This window comes from Oncorhynchus clarkii, chromosome 9 (assembly GCF_045791955.1).
Source record: "Oncorhynchus clarkii lewisi isolate Uvic-CL-2024 chromosome 9, UVic_Ocla_1.0, whole genome shotgun sequence".
Lineage (NCBI taxonomy): Eukaryota > Metazoa > Chordata > Actinopteri > Salmoniformes > Salmonidae > Oncorhynchus > Oncorhynchus clarkii.
In genome coordinates this window covers 68,979,734-68,997,673 of record NC_092155.1, presented here as the reverse complement: position 1 = coordinate 68,997,673, position 17,940 = coordinate 68,979,734, and the positions used below count along the sequence as shown (strand labels likewise).

General features: G+C 47.4%; 1 protein-coding gene across 1 annotated transcript in view; it reads left to right on the top strand.

The window, feature by feature from the left end:
- LOC139416850 (serine/threonine-protein kinase WNK3-like) overlaps positions 1–17,940 on the top strand; it is a 97,010-nt gene that overhangs the window by 65,066 nt on the left and 14,004 nt on the right. The window contains exons 11-16 of the mRNA XM_071165986.1: positions 3,169–3,212; positions 3,547–3,682; positions 3,788–3,904; positions 4,155–4,256; positions 9,503–9,551; positions 14,724–14,885. Coding sequence (XP_071022087.1) covers positions 3,169–3,212; positions 3,547–3,682; positions 3,788–3,904; positions 4,155–4,256; positions 9,503–9,551; positions 14,724–14,885 — 610 coding nt within the window. The remainder of the gene's footprint in view (positions 1–3,168; positions 3,213–3,546; positions 3,683–3,787; positions 3,905–4,154; positions 4,257–9,502; positions 9,552–14,723; positions 14,886–17,940) is intronic.

The window sequence follows — 17,940 nt, the reverse complement described above, 5'->3', positions numbered from 1 at the left end:
GCTACAACAGCAACAGCTTCAACAGCAACAAGTGATTTTACAGAAGCAGCAATTAGAGCAACAACAGCAGCAAGCTCTGTTACAACAACAGATTGAACAACAACGGCAACAGCAGGCATTGCTACTGCAACAACAAGCGGAGAGAATTAACCAACAGGGTTTGTTACAACAGCAGCAGCAACAGATTCAACAACAGCAAGAGACTGGACAACCGCAGCAGCACCAGCAAACCACCATAATTCAAGTACAACAAAGCGAGAAACAAGAGACCGCTTTAATTCTCCAACAATGTGAGCAGCTGCAAGCATTGATTCAACAACAACAACCTATCTTACTGGAGCAACAACAAGAGCAAAACCCTGCTTTGTTTCCACCTAGTCACACTAGCCTAACCCAGCAGCAACTGACAGAACAACAGCAAGTGGTGCTGATACAACAACAACAACAACAACTACAACAACAACAACAAAAACAACCTATCTTACTGGAGCAACAACAACAGGCGTACGTTGCCCAGCAACATCAGCAGCACCATCAGAGCTCTGTCATTGAACCTCAGCCTCAGATCCCCCTTATGGCCCCAGCCATACCAGCAGCAGAGGTTATACAGGACATTCAGGTCCAAGCTCAGATGGCCGCCCAGGGTCAGGAAGTGATACCTGTAGCCATTCAGCTACAGATGTCCAGCCAAGCTCTACCGGCTATAGTGCAAGCCCATGCCCAAGTCCTGGCCCAGATTCAAGCTCGGAATGAAGCTCACCCTCAGAGCCAGGGCAATGTCTCAGTCCCAGTACTCCAAGCCCAGCCCCAGCCTCCACACCAAGTTCAGCCCCAGATGATCGAGGTCCAGATTCCATTACACATGGTGGCCCCAATCCAGGCACCAAGTCCTCCCATCCCTATCCAGCCTCAGGTTCCTCTGGTACAGGCTCCCCATCAGATGCCAGCTCTAATACAGACCCAGGCGCCAGGGCAGTCAGTCATCCAGCAGACTCCCCAGCCTTTGCACCCAACCCAGGCCCTGACTCAGACTCAGATTCCAGAAGTTCTTGAGGCTCAGATGATGCCTCCTAAGCATCAGAGCACAGCTCTGGTCCAACCCCAACCTCCAGTCTCAATACCCCCCATGCAAAGCCAGGTCCAGCCTCAACCCCAGCACCAGTCTTTAGTGCAGCCCAGTGTTCAACTTCCAGAGGTGGTGCAGCCTCAACTCCAGCACCAGGCTCCGGCCGGCCTATTGGCACCGCAGTATGTCACTGCACTTCAGCCCACCCAACAGCAAACCATGCAGCCAGTCCAACAGCAACATCAGGACATCACTCAACAACTTTTACAACAACAACAACAGCAGATACTGAAGGATAAACAACAGGAGATCACTCAACAAGTACCACAACAACAACAACAGCAGATACTGAAGGATCAACAACAGGAGATCACTCAACAAGTACCACAACAACAACAACAGCAGATACTGAAGGATCAACAACAGGAGATCACTCAACAAGTACCACAACAACAACAACAGCAGATACTGAAGGATAAACAACAGGAGATCACTCAACAAGTACCACAACAACAACAACAGCAGATACTGAAGGATAAACAACAGGAGATCACTCAACAAGTACCACAACAACAACAACAGCAGATACTGAAGGATAAACAACAGGAGATCACTCAACAAGTACCACAACAACAACAACAGCAGATACTGAAGGATCAACAACAGGAGATCACTCAACAAGTACCACAACAACAACAACAGCAGATACTGAAGGATCAACAACAGGAGATCACTCAACAAGTACCACAACAACAACAACAGCAGATACTGAAGGATAAACAACAGGAGATCACTCAACAAGTACCACAACAACAACAACAGCAGATACTGAAGGATCAACAACAGGAGATCACTCAACAAGTACCACAACAACAACAACAGCAGATACTGAAGGATAAACAACAGGAGATCACTCAACAAGTACCACAACAACAACAACAGCAGATACTGAAGGATCAACAACAGGAGATCACTCAACAAGTACCACAACAACAACAACAGCAGATACTGAAGGATCAACAACAGTTCATGCTGCAGAACCAGCAGATGATGCTGTCCCCTGGATCTGTTGGAACTGTCCTTGCAGCCCCTGCAGCCAAGGTCATAGACCCTACCACCTTGGTCTCTGCTTCGTCCCAACACATACAACAACAGACTGGACAAGCTCCAGCCCCCATCCAGCTGGCTCTGCTGACGCAGCCGCTACCCGCCCACACACACACCCAGACGGCCATGCAAGCTCTCGCAAACACTCACACCCAGACACTGGCCCAGACAAAGGTCCACACCGAGACCCAGCTCGCTGAGGCCGCATTGGGGGCTACCACCACCGAGCAACAGCACCCTCCGAATCCCCCCCAGGCTTTTCCACACATGCCCCCCTGCCCCACTCATACAGCATCTCACCCCCACCCTGCCTCCCTGCCACCCCTCCGTCCTGCTACCCCTGGCCCAGAGACCCAGCCCACCCCACCAGAGAGTCAGCTAACCCTGCCTGGCCTGGCTGATGGGCCCCCGGGACCCACTTCTCCCCCGTCTGTTGCCGCCGCTGCTGCTCAGCCCCTTGATTCTAACGCCCCCTCGCTGCTGCCCCCAACTTCAACCTCGCTCCCAGACTGTGACCCTGCTCTGCTGAGCATTGCTCAGGTACAGAAGTGCATGCCACTCTACCACTACAGCAGACTGTTCCACTACTACCACTATCTGCAGCCAATAACCAGCCGGTTCTAGAAATGTGAATACAGTAGAGAGAAATCCAAGGGCCGCACCCTTTTTAAGATACAGAATAAAACGCATAGTTTATTTTTTTGAAGAAAAGCTCCTTTTACTCAGTTACGCTAAGTACATTTGTATGATACTTGTTCAGATTTAAACTTAGCAGTACTACAACAACATGATCAAGTGTTTTCCTTTAACTTACATTCAAGTACAGTCATTTTTTATTTATTCCCAATTCAGTTCAGTTTCAGTTTTTATTAGTCAAATAATGGTTTGGTATGTATTTTTTCTTTGTGGGTTTTTGTTGTTTTCTGAATGTCTGTATGTATTTGTGTGTGCGTTGGTCTGTCTGTGTGTCTGTCTCTATCTATGTGGCTCTACAGGAGAGTCCGAAACAGTCTGGCACAGAGGGACACTCCACTTCAGGGTATGTGTCACATCATTACTCTCAAAGTCGGTCCCAATTCGCTGCCTAGCTCTAGCCCCCTGGCCCTGTCACGTCAATGTTAGCACATCTATACGGTGATATGGCGGATGCTTCACCACTACACTGTTTATACCTATCCAGACCCTTCAGATCTGCAATCATCCAAGGGTTAAGGCCAAGGGGAAGGGCTACGGACCGGTTGTCAATTTTATACTGCTCGTTTGTTTTTCATTTTGAATGCCCTCTTCCATGTTAGAAAAGGTTATTAGAAAAGGTTATGCCCAATACTGTACATGAAGTACTAACAATAGGAGTACTATTCATTTGACCGCAGCTCTGTTCCAGACAATGGGGATGGGGATTTACAGATGTTGGCCAATGGGAAACTAGAGAGGGTGAAGTCTCAGAGGAGATTGTCCTATCGGGGGCCAGAAAAAGGATCACATGCATTTCAACTGACCATGATTCAGGTATAGTATCCCTAATAGTAAAGATTTCTAAAGAAATGGTAATGTCCAAGACATTTTTGTGTCCAAGACACAGAACAACATGGTTTCTCTTCCTGTGCTCCGTAGGTGTCCGGCTCTGGGGACAACATGGTGGAGTGTCAGCTGGAAACCCACAGCAACAAGATGGTCACCTTCAAGTTCGACACTGACGGAGACGCACCTGAAGACATTGCAGATTACATGGTGACTAGACCAACACACAGTTATACATGGACATTGTATGGGATTATAGCACCACAAACATCTACCTGTTTGGATATATTACATATGATATATATGATAATTATATTATATTGGATGGGATGAGCAGCAAGCGCTCTCATTTGGTCTAATGCCAAGTTCCCCATCCAGCCTTTGTTTGGTCCATTAAGTCTAGTTTTAAAAAGTGTGTTATTTTGTGTATCAATTTGTGTATCTGTAATGGCTTGTGTAGGTGGAGGAGGATTTTGTCCGTGAATCAGAGAAAGAGACATTCGTGGAAGAGCTGAGGTCCATTGTCAAGAGAACTCAGGAAATTCTCCTCACACATCAACAGGTCTGGTTTGAAAACATTGGTTGCATCCCAAATGATACTGTATTCCCTACATAGTGCACTACTTATGTCCAGAACCCTACGGCCACTGGTCAAAAGTAGTGAACTACAGAACCCTACGGCCACTGGTCAAAAGTAGTGAACTACAGAACCCTACGGCCACTGGTCAAAAGTAGTGAACTACAGAACCCTATGGCCACTGGTCAAAAGTAGTGCACTACAGAACCCTATGGCCACTGGTCAAAATTAGTACATTACAGAACCCTACGGCCACTGGTCAAAAGTAGTGAACTACAGAACCCTATGGCCACTGGTCAAAAGTAGTGCACTACAGAACCCTATGGCCACTGGTCAAAAGTAGTGAACTACAGAACCTACAGCCACTGGTCAAAAGTAGTGAACTACAGAACCCTACGGCCACTGGTCAAAAGTAGTGAACTACAGAACCCTACGGCCACTGGTCAAAAGTAGTGAACTACAGAACCCTACGGCCACTGGTCAAAAGTAGTGAACTACAGAACCCTACGGCCACTGGTCAAAAGTAGTGAACTACAGAACCCTACGGCCACTGGTCAAAAGTAGTGAACTACAGAACCCTACGGCCACTGGTCAAAAGTAGTGAACTACAGAACCCTATGGCCACTGGTCAAAATTAGTACATTACAGAACCCTACGGCCACTGGTCAAAAGTAGTGAACTACAGAACCCTATGGCCAATGGTCAAAAGTAGTGCACTAGAGAACCCTACGGCCACTGGTCAAAAGTAGTGCACTACAGAACCCTATGGCCACTGGTCAAAAGTAGTGCACTAGAGAACCCTATGGCCACTGGTCAAAAGTAGTGCACTAGAGAACCCAATGGCCACTGGTCAAAAGTAGTGCACTAGAGAACCCTATGGCCAATGGTCAAAAGTAGTGCACTACAGAACCCTATGGCCACTGGTCAAAAGTAGTGCACTACAGAACCCTATGGCCACTGGTCAAAAGTAGTGCACTACAGAACCCTACGGCAACTGGTCAAAAGTAGTGCACTACAGAACCCTATGGCCACTGGTCAAAAGTAGTGCACTAGAGAACCCTATGGCCACTGGTCAAAAGTAGTGCACTAGAGAACCCAATGGCCACTGGTCAAAAGTAGTGCACTAGAGAACCCTACGGCCACTGGTCAAAAGTAGTGAACTACAGAACCCTACGGCCACTGGTCAAAAGTAGTGCACTAGAGAACCCTATGGCCACTGGTCAAAAGTAGTGAACTACAGAACCCTATGGCCACTGGTCAAAAGTAGTGCACTAGAGAACCCAATGGCCACTGGTCAAAAGTAGTGCACTAGAGAACCCTACGGCCACTGGTCAAAAGTAGTGAACTACAGAATCCTACGGCCACTGGTCAAAAGTAGTGCACTACAGAACCCTATGGCCACTGGTCAAAAGTAGTGAACTACAGAACCCTACGGCCACTGGTCAAAAGTAGTGAACTACAGAACCCTACGGCCACTGGTCAAAAGTAGTGAACTACAGAACCCTACGGCAACTGGTCAAAAGTAGTGAACTACAGAACCCTATGGCCACTGGTCAAAAGTAGTGAACTACAGAACCCTACGGCCACTGGTCAAAAGTAGTGAACTACAGAACCCTATGGCCACTGGTCAAAAGTAGTGCACTAGAGAACCCTACGGCCACTGGTCAAAAGTAGTGAACTACAGAACCCTACGACCACTGGTCAAAAGTAGTGCACTAGAGAACCCAATGGCCACTGGTCAAAAGTAGTGCACTAGAGAACCTTATGGCCACTGGTCAAAAGTAGTGAACTACAGAACCCTACGGCCACTGGTCAAAAGTAGTGCACTACAGAACCCTATGGCCACTGGTCAAAATTAGTACATTACAGAACCCTACGGCCACTGGTCAAAAGTAGTGAACTACAGAACCCTATGGCCACTGGTCAAAAGTAGTGCACTACAGAACCCTATGGCCACTGGTCAAAAGTAGTGAACTACAGAACCTACAGCCACTGGTCAAAAGTAGTGAACTACAGAACCCTACGGCCACTGGTCAAAAGTAGTGAACTACAGAACCCTACGGCCACTGGTCAAAAGTAGTGAACTACAGAACCCTACGGCCACTGGTCAAAAGTAGTGAACTACAGAACCCTACGGCCACTGGTCAAAAGTAGTGAACTACAGAACCCTACGGCCACTGGTCAAAAGTAGTGAACTACAGAACCCTATGGCCACTGGTCAAAATTAGTACATTACAGAACCCTACGGCCACTGGTCAAAAGTAGTGAACTACAGAACCCTATGGCCAATGGTCAAAAGTAGTGCACTAGAGAACCCTACGGCCACTGGTCAAAAGTAGTGCACTACAGAACCCTATGGCCACTGGTCAAAAGTAGTGCACTAGAGAACCCTATGGCCACTGGTCAAAAGTAGTGCACTAGAGAACCCAATGGCCACTGGTCAAAAGTAGTGCACTAGAGAACCCTATGGCCAATGGTCAAAAGTAGTGCACTACAGAACCCTATGGCCACTGGTCAAAAGTAGTGCACTACAGAACCCTATGGCCACTGGTCAAAAGTAGTGCACTACAGAACCCTACGGCAACTGGTCAAAAGTAGTGCACTACAGAACCCTATGGCCACTGTTCAAAAGTAGTGCACTAGAGAACCCTATGGCCACTGGTCAAAAGTAGAGAACCCAATGGCCACTGGTCAAAAGTAGTGCACTAGAGAACCCTACGGCCACTGGTCAAAAGTAGTGAACTACAGAACCCTACGGCCACTGGTCAAAAGTAGTGCACTAGAGAACCCTATGGCCACTGGTCAAAAGTAGTGAACTACAGAACCCTACGGCCACTGGTCAAAAGTAGTGCACTAGAGAACCCAATGGCCACTGGTCAAAAGTAGTGCACTAGAGAACCCTACGGCCACTGGTCAAAAGTAGTGAACTACAGAACCCTACGGCCACTGGTCAAAAGTAGTGCACTAGAGAACCCTATGGCCACTGGTCAAAAGTAGTGCACTAGAGAACCCTACGGCCACTGGACAAAAGTAGTGAACTACAGAACCCTACGGCCACTGGTCAAAAGTAGTGCACTACAGAACCCTATGGCCACTGGTCAAAAGTAGTGAACTACAGAACCCTACGGCCACTGGTCAAAAGTAGTGAACTACAGAACCCTACGGCCACTGGTCAAAAGTAGTGAACTACAGAACCCTACGGCAACTGGTCAAAAGTAGTGAACTACAGAACCCTATGGCCACTGGTCAAAAGTAGTGAACTACAGAACCCTACGGCTACTGGTCAAAAGTAGTGAACTACAGAACCCTATGGCCACTGGTCAAAAGTAGTGCACTAGAGAACCCTACGGCCACTGGTCAAAAGTAGTGAACTACAGAACCCTACGGCCACTGGTCAAAAGTAGTGCACTAGAGAACCCAATGGCCACTGGTCAAAAGTAGTGCACTAGAGAACCTTATGGCCACTGGTCAAAAGTAGTGAACTACAGAACCCTATGGCCACTGGTCAAAAGTAGTGAACTACAGAACCTACAGCCACTGGTCAAAAGTAGTGAACTACAGAACCTACAGCCACTGGTCAAAAGTAGTGAACTACAGAACCCTACGGCCACTGGTCAAAAGTAGTGAACTACAGAACCCTACGGCCACTGGTCAAAAGTAGTGCACTACAGAACAATATGGCCACTGGTCAAAAGTAGTGAACTACAGAACCCTATGGCCACTGGTCAAAAGTAGTGAACTACAGAACCCTACGGCCACTGGTCAAAAGTAGTGAACTACAGAACCCTATGGCAAACTTAACGTGTAAATATTTGTATGAACATAACAAGATTCAACAACTGAAACATAAACTGAATAAGTTCCACAGACATGTGACTAACAGAAATGGAATAATGTGTCCCTGAACAAAGGGGGGGTCAAAATCAAAAGTAACAGTCAGTATCTGGTATGGCCACCAGCTGCATTAAGTACTGCAGTGCATCTCCTCCTCATGGACTGCACAAGATTTGCCAGTTCTTGCTGTGAGATGTTACCCCACTTCCACCAAGGCATCTGCAAGTTCCTAGACATTTCTGGGGGGAATGGCCCTAGCCCTCACCCTCTGATCCAAAAGGTCCCAGACGTGCTCAATGGGATTGAGATCCGGGCTCTTCGCTGGCCATGGCAGAACACTGACGTTCCTGTCCTGCAGGAAATCATGCACAGAATGAGCAGTATGGCTGGTGGCATTGTCATGCTGGAGGGTCATGTCAGGATGAGCCTGCAGGAAGTGTACCACATGATGGAGGAGGATGTCTTCCCTGTAACGCACAGCATTTAAATTGCCTGCAATGACAACAAGCTCAATCCGATGATGCTGTGACACACTGCCCCAGACCATGACGGACCCTCCACCTCCAAATCGATCCCGCTCCAGAGTACAGGCCTCGGTGTAACACTCATTCCTACGACGATAAACGCAAATCCGACCATCACCCCTGGTGAGACACAACCGTAACTCGTCAGTGAAGAGCACTTTTTGCCAGTCCTGTCAGGGTCAACGACGGTGGGTTTGTGCCCATAAGCAACATTGTTACCGGTGATGTCTGGTGAGGACCTGCTTTACAACAGGCCTACAAGCCCTCAGTCCAGCCTCTCTCAGCCTATTGCGGACAGTCTGAGCACTGATGGAGGGATTGTGCGTTCCTGGTGTAACTCGGGAAGTTATTGCCATCCTGTACCTGTCCCTCAGGTGTGATGTTCGGATGTACCGATCCTGTGCAAGTGTTGTTACACATTGTCTGCCACTGCGAGGACGATCAGCTGTCCGTCCTGTCTCCCTGTAGCGCTGTTTTAGGTGTCTCACAGTATGGACATTGCAATTTATTTCCCTGGCCACATCTGCAGTCCTCATGCCTCCTTGCAGCATGCCTAAGGCACGTTCATACAGATGAGCAGGGACCCTGGGTAGAAAGGCCTCTTTAGTGTCCTAAGTTTTCATAACTGTGACCTTAATTGCCTACCGTCTGTAAGCTGTTAGTGTCTTAACGACCGTTCCACAGGTGCATTTTCATTAATTGTTTATGGTTCATTGAACAAGCATGGGAAACAGTGTTTAAACCCTTTACAATGAAGATCTGTGAAGTTATTTTGATTTTTATGAACTATCTTTGAAAGACAGGGTCCTGGACGTTTCTTTTTTTGCTGATGTTAACATGGTCTGTTCTGTGTCTTCCTGTTGTCCCACCAAGACTGGCTCTATGGAACAGCTGTATGTGAGCACTCCAACAGGCACAGCAAGTGAGTTACAGTCTAAAATGGCACCTCATTCCATATATGATGCACTACCTTTGACCAGATTCCTATGACCCCTTATTAAAAGTAGTCCACTACAGATCCCTATGACCCCTTATTAAAAGTAGTCCACTACAGATCCCTATGACCACTTATCAAAAATAGTGCATGACAGAATATAGGGAATAGGGTAGAGAGGGGAGGGGAGAGGGGAGAGGGGAGAGAGGAGGAGAGGAAGGGAGAGGGAGGAGAGGAAGGGAGAGGGGAGAGGAGGAGAGGAAGGGAGAGGGAGGAGAGGAAGGGAGAGGGGAGAGGAGGAGAGGAAGGGAGAGAGGAGGAGAGGAAGGGAGAGAGGAGGAAAGGAAGGGAGAGAGAGGAGGAGAGGAAGGGAGAGGGGAGAGGGGAGAGAGGAGGAGAGGGAGGGAGAGAGAGGAGGAGAGGAAGGGAGAGGGGAGAGGGGAGGAGAGGAAGGGAGAGAGGAGGAGAGGAAGGGAGAGGGGAGAGAGGAGGAGAGGAAGGGAGAGAGGGGGGAGGAAAGGAGAGGGGAAGGAGAGAGGAGGGAGGAAGGGAGAGAGGAGGGAGGAAGGGAGAGAAGAGGGAGAGAGGAGGGAGGAAGGGAGAGGGGAGGGAGAGAGGAGGGAGGAAGAGAGGGAGGAAGGGAGAGGGGAGGGAGAGAGGAGGGAGGAAGGGAGGGGGGAGAGAGGAGGGAGGGAGAGGGGAGGGAGGAAGTGTTCTTAAAGCCACTCATTATTCAAAGAGCAGAAATATGGGATTGGTGACCTCAGTCCATTTGTTTTGGCTGCTAGTGTTCCTGCCTGTCAATGTGATTCGGTCAGGGTGTATCCAGTCCCTGAATTTAGATTTTAAGAGGCGACTTTGAAGACGGTGAAGAGTTGTGTCCATCTTGGTGAAGCCGGGGTAGGGACAGGGTCATCATGCTCTCTTCTACTAGACTATACATGGTCATAACGTGGTGATTTGACAAATGTGGCTTAACCCTTTTGCCCTTCTTTATAAAGCATTATGAATGATTTCTGTTTAAGGCAGCTTCCTTTAGCCTTTTTTTCATTAAAGTGGGATCTTTTTATATAGGATTTCTCTTTATCTTCCAGCACCCCAGTCAAGCATCTCTGTAGGCCAGGATCAATTTGAAGACTTTTCCATGCGAAATGAAGGCTTTTCCATGCGAGAAATTGCCAAAAAACTGAAGATCTCATACAACGCTGTGTACTACTCCCTTCACAGAACAGCGCAAACTGGCTCTAACCAGAATAGAAAGAGGAGTGGGAGGCCCCGGTGCACAACTGAGCAAGAGGACAAGTACATTAGAGTGTCTAGTTTGGGAAACAGATGCCTCACAAGTCCTCAACTGGTAGCTTCATGAAATAGTACCCGCAAAACACCAGTCTCAACATCAAGAGTGAAGAGGTGACTCTGGGATGCTGGCCTTCTAGTCAGAGTTCCTCTGTCCAGTGTCTGTGTTCTTTTGCCCTTCTTAATCTTTTATTTTTATTGGCCAATCTGAGATATGGCTTTTTCTTTGCAACTCTACCTAGAAGGCCAGCATCCTGGAGTCGCCTCTTCACTGTTGACATTGAGACTGGTGTTTTGCGGGTTCTAATTAATGAAGCCGCCAGTTGAGGACTTGTGAAGCGTCGGTTTAAAGCGCAGAGAGCATCATGAAGAACAAGGAACACACCAGGCAGGTCCGAGATATTGTTGTGAAGAAGTTTAAAGCCGGATTTGGATACAAAAAGATTTCCCAAGCTTTAAACATCCCAAGGAGCACTGTGCAAGCGATAATATTGAAATGGAAGGAGTATCAGACCACTGCAAATCTACCAAGACCTGGCCGTCCCTCTAAACTTTCAGCTCATACAAGGAGAAGACTGATCAGAGATGCAGCCTAGAGGCCCATGATCACTCTGGATGAACTGCAGAGATCTACAGCTGAGGTGGGAGACTCTGTCCATAGGACAACAATCAGTCGTATATTGCACAAATCTGGCCTTTATGGAAGAGTGGCAAGAAGAAAGACATTTCTTAAAGATATCCATAAAAAGTGTTGTTTAAAGTTTGCCACAAGCCACCTGGGAGACACACCAAACATGTGGAAGAAGGTGCTCTGGTCAGATGAAACCAAAATTGAACTTTTTGGCAACAATGCAAAACGTTATGTTTGGCGTAAAAGCAACACAGCTGAACACACCATCCCCACTGTCAAACATGATGGTGGCAGCATCATGGTTTGGGCTTGCTTTTCTTCAGCAGGGACAGTGAAGATGGTTAAAATTGATGGGAAGATGGATGGAGCCAAATACAGGACCATTCTGGAAGAAAACCTGATGGAGTCTGTAAAAGACCTGAGACTGGGACGGAGATTTGTCTTCCAACAAGACAATGATCCAAAACATAAAGCAAAATCTACAATGGAATGGTTCAAAAATAAACATATCCAGGTGTTAGAATGGCCAAGTCAAAGTCCAGATCTGAATCCAATCGAGAATCTGTGGAAAGACCTGAAAACTGCTGTTCACAAATGCTCTCCATCCAACCTCACTGAGCTCGAGCTGTTTTGCAAGGAGGAATGGGAAAAAATGTCAGTCTCTCGATGTGCAAAACTGATAGAGACATGAAATATCCAATAAATGTCGTTCCACTTCATGATTGTGTCCCACTTGTTGTTGATTCTTCACAAAAAAATACAGTTTTATATCTTTATGTTTGAAGCCTGAAATGTGGCAAAAGGTCGCAAAGTTCAAGGGGGCCGAATACTTTCGCAAGGCACTGTATATATATATATATATATATATATATACATTTGAAGGCGGAAGTTTACACAAACTTAGGTTGGAGTCATTAAAACTCGTTTTTCAACGACTCCACAAATTTCTTGTTAACTTGGCAAGTCGGTTAGGACATCTACTTTGTGCATGACACAAGTCATTTTCCCAACAATTGTTTGCAGACAGATTATTTCACGTATAATTCACTGTATCACAAATCCAGTGGGTCAGAAGTTTACATACACTAAGTTGACTGTGCCTTTAAACAGCTTGGAAAATTCCAGAAAATGATGTCATGGCTTTAGAAGCTTCTGTTGGGCTAATTTACATAATTTGAGTCAATTGGAAGTGTACCTGTGGATGTATTTTAAGGCCTACCTTCAAACTCAGTGCCTCTTTGCTTGACATCATGGGAAAATCAAAAGAAATCAGCCAAGACCTCAAATAAAGAATTGGAGACCTCCACAAGTCTGGTTCATCCTTGGGAGCAATTTACAAACGCCTGAAGGTACCAGGTTCATCTGTACAAACAATAGTACGCAAGTATAAACACCATGGGACCACGCAGCCATCATACCGCTCAGGATGGAGATGCGTTCTATCTCCTAGAGATGAACGTACTTTGGTGCGAAAAGTACAAATCAATCCCAGAACAACAGCAAAGGACCTTGTGAAGATGCTGGTGGAAATCTATATCAACAGTAAAACGAGTCCTATAAAGACATAACCTGAAAGGCCGCTCGGCAAGGAAGAAGCCACTGCTCCAAAACCACCATAAAAAAACAGACTACGGTTTGCAACTGCACATGGGGACAAAGATCGTACTTTTTGGAGAAATTATCTGGTCTGATGAAACAAAAATAGAACTGTTTGGCCATAATGATCATCATTATGTTTAGAGTAAAAAGGGGGAGGCTTTCAAGTCGAAGAACACCATCCCAACCGTGAAGCCTGGGGGTGGCAACATCATGTTGTGGGGGTGCTTTGCTGCAGGACAGACTGGTGGACTTATCAAAATAGATGGCATCATGAAGTAGGAAACTTATGTGGCTGTATTGAAGCAACATCTCAAGAAATCAGTCAGGAAGTTAAAGCTTGGTCGCAAATGGGTCTTCCAAATGGAAAATGACCCAAAGCGTACTTCCAAAGTTGTGGCAAAATGGCTTAAGGACAACAATGTCAAGGTATTGGAGTGGCCATCACAAAGCCCTGACCTCAATCACATATAAAATTTGTGGGCAGAACTGAAAAAGCGTGTGCGAGCAAGGAGGCCTACAAACCTGACTCAGTTACACCATTACTGTCAGGAGGAATGGGCCAAAATTCACCCAACTTATTGTGGGAAGCTTGTGGAAGGCTACCCGAAACGTTTGAACCAAGTTAAACAATTTAAAGGCAATGCTACCAAATACTAATTGAGTGTATATAATCTTTTGACCCACTGGGAATGTGATGAAAGAAATAAAAGCTGAAATAAATCATTATTATTCTGACATTTCACATTCTTAAAATAAAGTGGTGATCCTAACTGACCAAAGACAGGGAATTTTTACTCTGATTAAATGTCAGGAATTGTGAAAAACTGAGTTTAAATGTATTTGGATGAGGTGTATGTAAACATCAGACTTCAACTGTATGTATATTTATTTATAAAAATAATAAAATCAGAACTTAGTCTGGTCTCAACATACTGTTGCGAGTTAGAATAGTAGAATACAGCAGGTGCACTTTCAAAATGTGGTTGTGCATCACTAGTTTTTCTCTTACGTCAGTCACGGACAGTCACACAAGTAGCTCATGTCAGCTAACATTTTTTGGGGATTGGTAAGTTAGTTCAGCGGCCAGCTATTTAAACTTGTAGTAATCATGGTCAAATTATCGACCACAGGGCCACCATTGATTTTGTTAGTCACTCTCACTCAGATATCATATTAAAAACTGCAAACATTTCTCTCCACCTTATGGCAAAATGTGTAGAATTGCATGAAATGAGTTGTTGTAACATTGAAAAATGTTCATGGCGGTGGCAACAAGCTTAGGTCCCCCAAAAGGCTAGAGATAGCTCTGACTGTGTGGGTGTGGATGTGGGTACACAGACTCGCAAGCCACTGCGACCCTTCATGAGGAATTTCGATCCATCAAAGTTGCCTATCCCTGCTATAGGCTTTATGAAGTGTTGATGAAGCCTTGAAAGTTAAAGTTAGTTTAAAGTGGGACCTTATTATTTCTCTCTGTCTGCCAGTGGATTCAGAACCTCCCTTGAAAAAAACATTCTGAATGACTCTGAATGACTTCTAAAACATCTATGTAGTCTTTATAAAGTGTTTAATGAAACCTTGAAAGTTGTAGTTAGTTTAAAGTGGGCCTTTTTATATATTATTTTATGTTCCAGTGGACGGGGCGCCCCAGTCGTCTCCGGTGGGCAGATGGAGGTTCTTCATCAACCAGACCATCAGACACAGAGACTCCACATCAAACCAGGGAGGAGCGTCAACCCCTCCACCTCTCTCGACCAGCGAGGTCAGGGTGCCTCAGCCTACAGACACTGACCCAGGTACAGTAACAGGATGACACCTGGGCCTGGGCTAACAGTCATTTAACACTGGGCAGTCATATCCTTTTCACACTACCAAGCCCTCCTGAAAACCAGTAGGGGTTGAAATATTTTCTGAATTGTCTTGTGCAGTTAGTGTCCTGCTCCATTAATGGGCTTTGCACTGTACAGAAAATGTACATTTTCTAACACAGTACCAGCAACTAGGGTGGAAGCGTAACCGGGCCAGCGTAGTACGGCTGGGCTCTGCTCAGTAGTGTGAAGAGGGTACATTCTGCTGTGTTTGGTTCTGTCTGTTGAGTAACACCAACTAACCCTCTGTACCTCCTCTCTCTGGTCTGCTTTGATTGGTCGACATACTCTAGAGTGGGATGGAGGATCCCAGAGATCGGACTCCTACTTTGCTGAAATGGTTTCCTCTCCTCCTATCTGCCCCACCTCCACCTTGTGTGCCCTGGCCTCTGCCTCCTCCCCCCCTGCCTCCACCTGCGTCTCTACCATTTCTACCCCTGCCTCCATGTCTGCCCCCCCAGCCACTGCTGCCCCCACTCCTGACACGACTGCCTCTGCTGCCTCTGACAGAAGTGTTTCTGACCTGGCTTCTACTAGTGGAGCTGTTGCCTCAGTCCTACACCCAGTCCCTGCTGCCTCAGCTGGTCTAGACCTGCAGGCTTCCATCCACCAAATTTCCAGTACAACCACAGCAACATCCTCCATTCCAACCCATGTCCCAAACACTGCTACCAACCTCCCAGTCCCTGCCATGGTAGCTGCTTCTGCCACCATTGCGCCCTCTACCACAGACTGTCTAACTGAAGCTCTGACCTGCTCCATGGTGAGCCAGGGCCAAGGCCCAAGCCTGGGGGATGTAGTGATGATGGCAGCCCCAGGGCAGTGTGTGTCTGGTGGGGGCCACTCATTCACCGGCTCCATCCACCCTCCAGTGGATACAGCTACAGCTGTGGCCTCTCCTTCTGCCAGCCATGCAGTTCTGGAGCAGCAGCAAAACACTCTGCCTCAGATTCAGTGCATGGCAACCCAGCCTCAAGCTCTGCCTCAGATTCAGTGCATGGCAACCCAGCCTCAAGCTCTGCCTCAGATTCAGTGCATGGCAACCCAGCCTCAAGCTCTGCCTCAGATTCAGTGCATGGCAACCCAGCCTCAAGCTCTGCCTCAGATTCAGTGCATGGCAACCCAGCCTCAAGCTCTGCCTCAGATTCAGTGCATGGCAACCCAGCCTCAAGCTCTGCCTCAGGCCCAGGTCCAGTTACAACAGCAGCTCCAGACAATGCAACAGGTACAGCAGCAGCAACAGCAACAGCAACAACAACAACAAACCCTGCAGGCTGTGCAACTTCAACAGGTACAGCAACAACAGCAAGTGTACCAAGAACAGATACAACTGCAGCATCAGCAGCAGCAACAGGCGTTGCAAAAATCTATTGAACAGTTGCAGATGCTGCAACAGAAACAACTACAGCCACAACAACAACAACAACAACAGCAGCAGCAGCAGCAGCAACAGCAGCAGTCTCAGCTACATTTACAGCCCCAGCTCAGTCAGACAAAGCCATTACAAAAACAGTGTATGTCCCTGCAACCACAGACAGAGATGTTGCCACTGGCACTACAACAACAGATACAGCAACTGCCTGTCCAAATGCAGAACACACAGTGCAACACACAGTTACACATTCAACAGCCACAGCTACACCAGTTACCACCACCACCACAACAACACCAGTTACCACCTCAACAACAACTACACCAGTTACCACCAACACAACAACAACAGCCACAGATACACCAGTTACCACCACAACAACAACAGCCACAGCTACACCAGTTACCACCACAACAACAGCCACAGCTACCCCAGTTACAACAACAGCCACAGCTACACCAGTTACCACAACAACAACAGCCACAGCTACACCAGTTACCACAACAACAACAGGCACAGATACACCAGTTACCACCACAACAACAACAGCCACAGCTACACCAGTTACCACAACAACAGCCACAGCTACACCAGTTACCACAACAACAGCCACAGCCACAGCTACACCAGTTACCACAACAACAGCCACAGCTACACCAGTTACCACAACAACAACAGCCACAGCTACACCAGTTACCACCACCACAGCAACAACAGCCACAGCTACACCAGGTACCACAACAACAACAACAGCAACAGGCAGCGATTGACCTGCAGCAACCGCATCAGCAACAGTTAGGTCTGGAACAGGCACTAGATATTCAGCAGCAACAGGAAATGTTCCAACAACAACAACAACAGTATTTTATGGCTGGAACTGCCATACAGGGAGATGTGTTACAGCAGCAACCTGCGCTGCTAGCCCAGTCAGTGAACCAACAATATGTCCAACAACAACCAGTACAGCTACTAAACATGGCACTGGTGCAACAACAGCAAGCTCATCAACAACAACAACAACAACAAGAGGTTAACCCTCAGCAGAAGCATCAGGTGCCCCAGCAGGAGCAGTCGTCGTTCCAACAGTCAGAGTGGGAGCTGTCTACATGGGAGGCCATTGTGACCGAGGATAAAGTCAGTCACTCTGTACCTCTACACCACTCCTCAGACTCCACTCTGCCCCTCAACATTAACACAACCTCCGATGCCCCCCTACACCCCCTCTCCCTCACCCTGACACCCTCCCCGGTCCAACCATCCTCTGTGGCTGAGTCGGACAGCGAGGGCCCTCCCAAAATCGAGTTTGTAGACAACCGCATTAAGACTCTGGATGAAAAGCTGAGGAACTTGTTGTATCAGGAGTATAGTAGTGGGGCAGCTGTGACGGGGGGAGCTGCTGTGGTTTCTACCTCAGGTCCCACCGCAGTGTCAGCAGCCTCCACATCGGCAGGAGGGGTCAAATCCTCGGAGCCGCAATCGCTCCATCTCTCCTCCTTCCCTACTCCTGCCTCCTCCTCCTCAGACACCTCTCCTCATTCCTCCTCCTCCACCACCTCCTCCACCACCTCCCGCTCCTCCTCTACCTCTCCTGACCTGGAGAGGGGGAGAGGA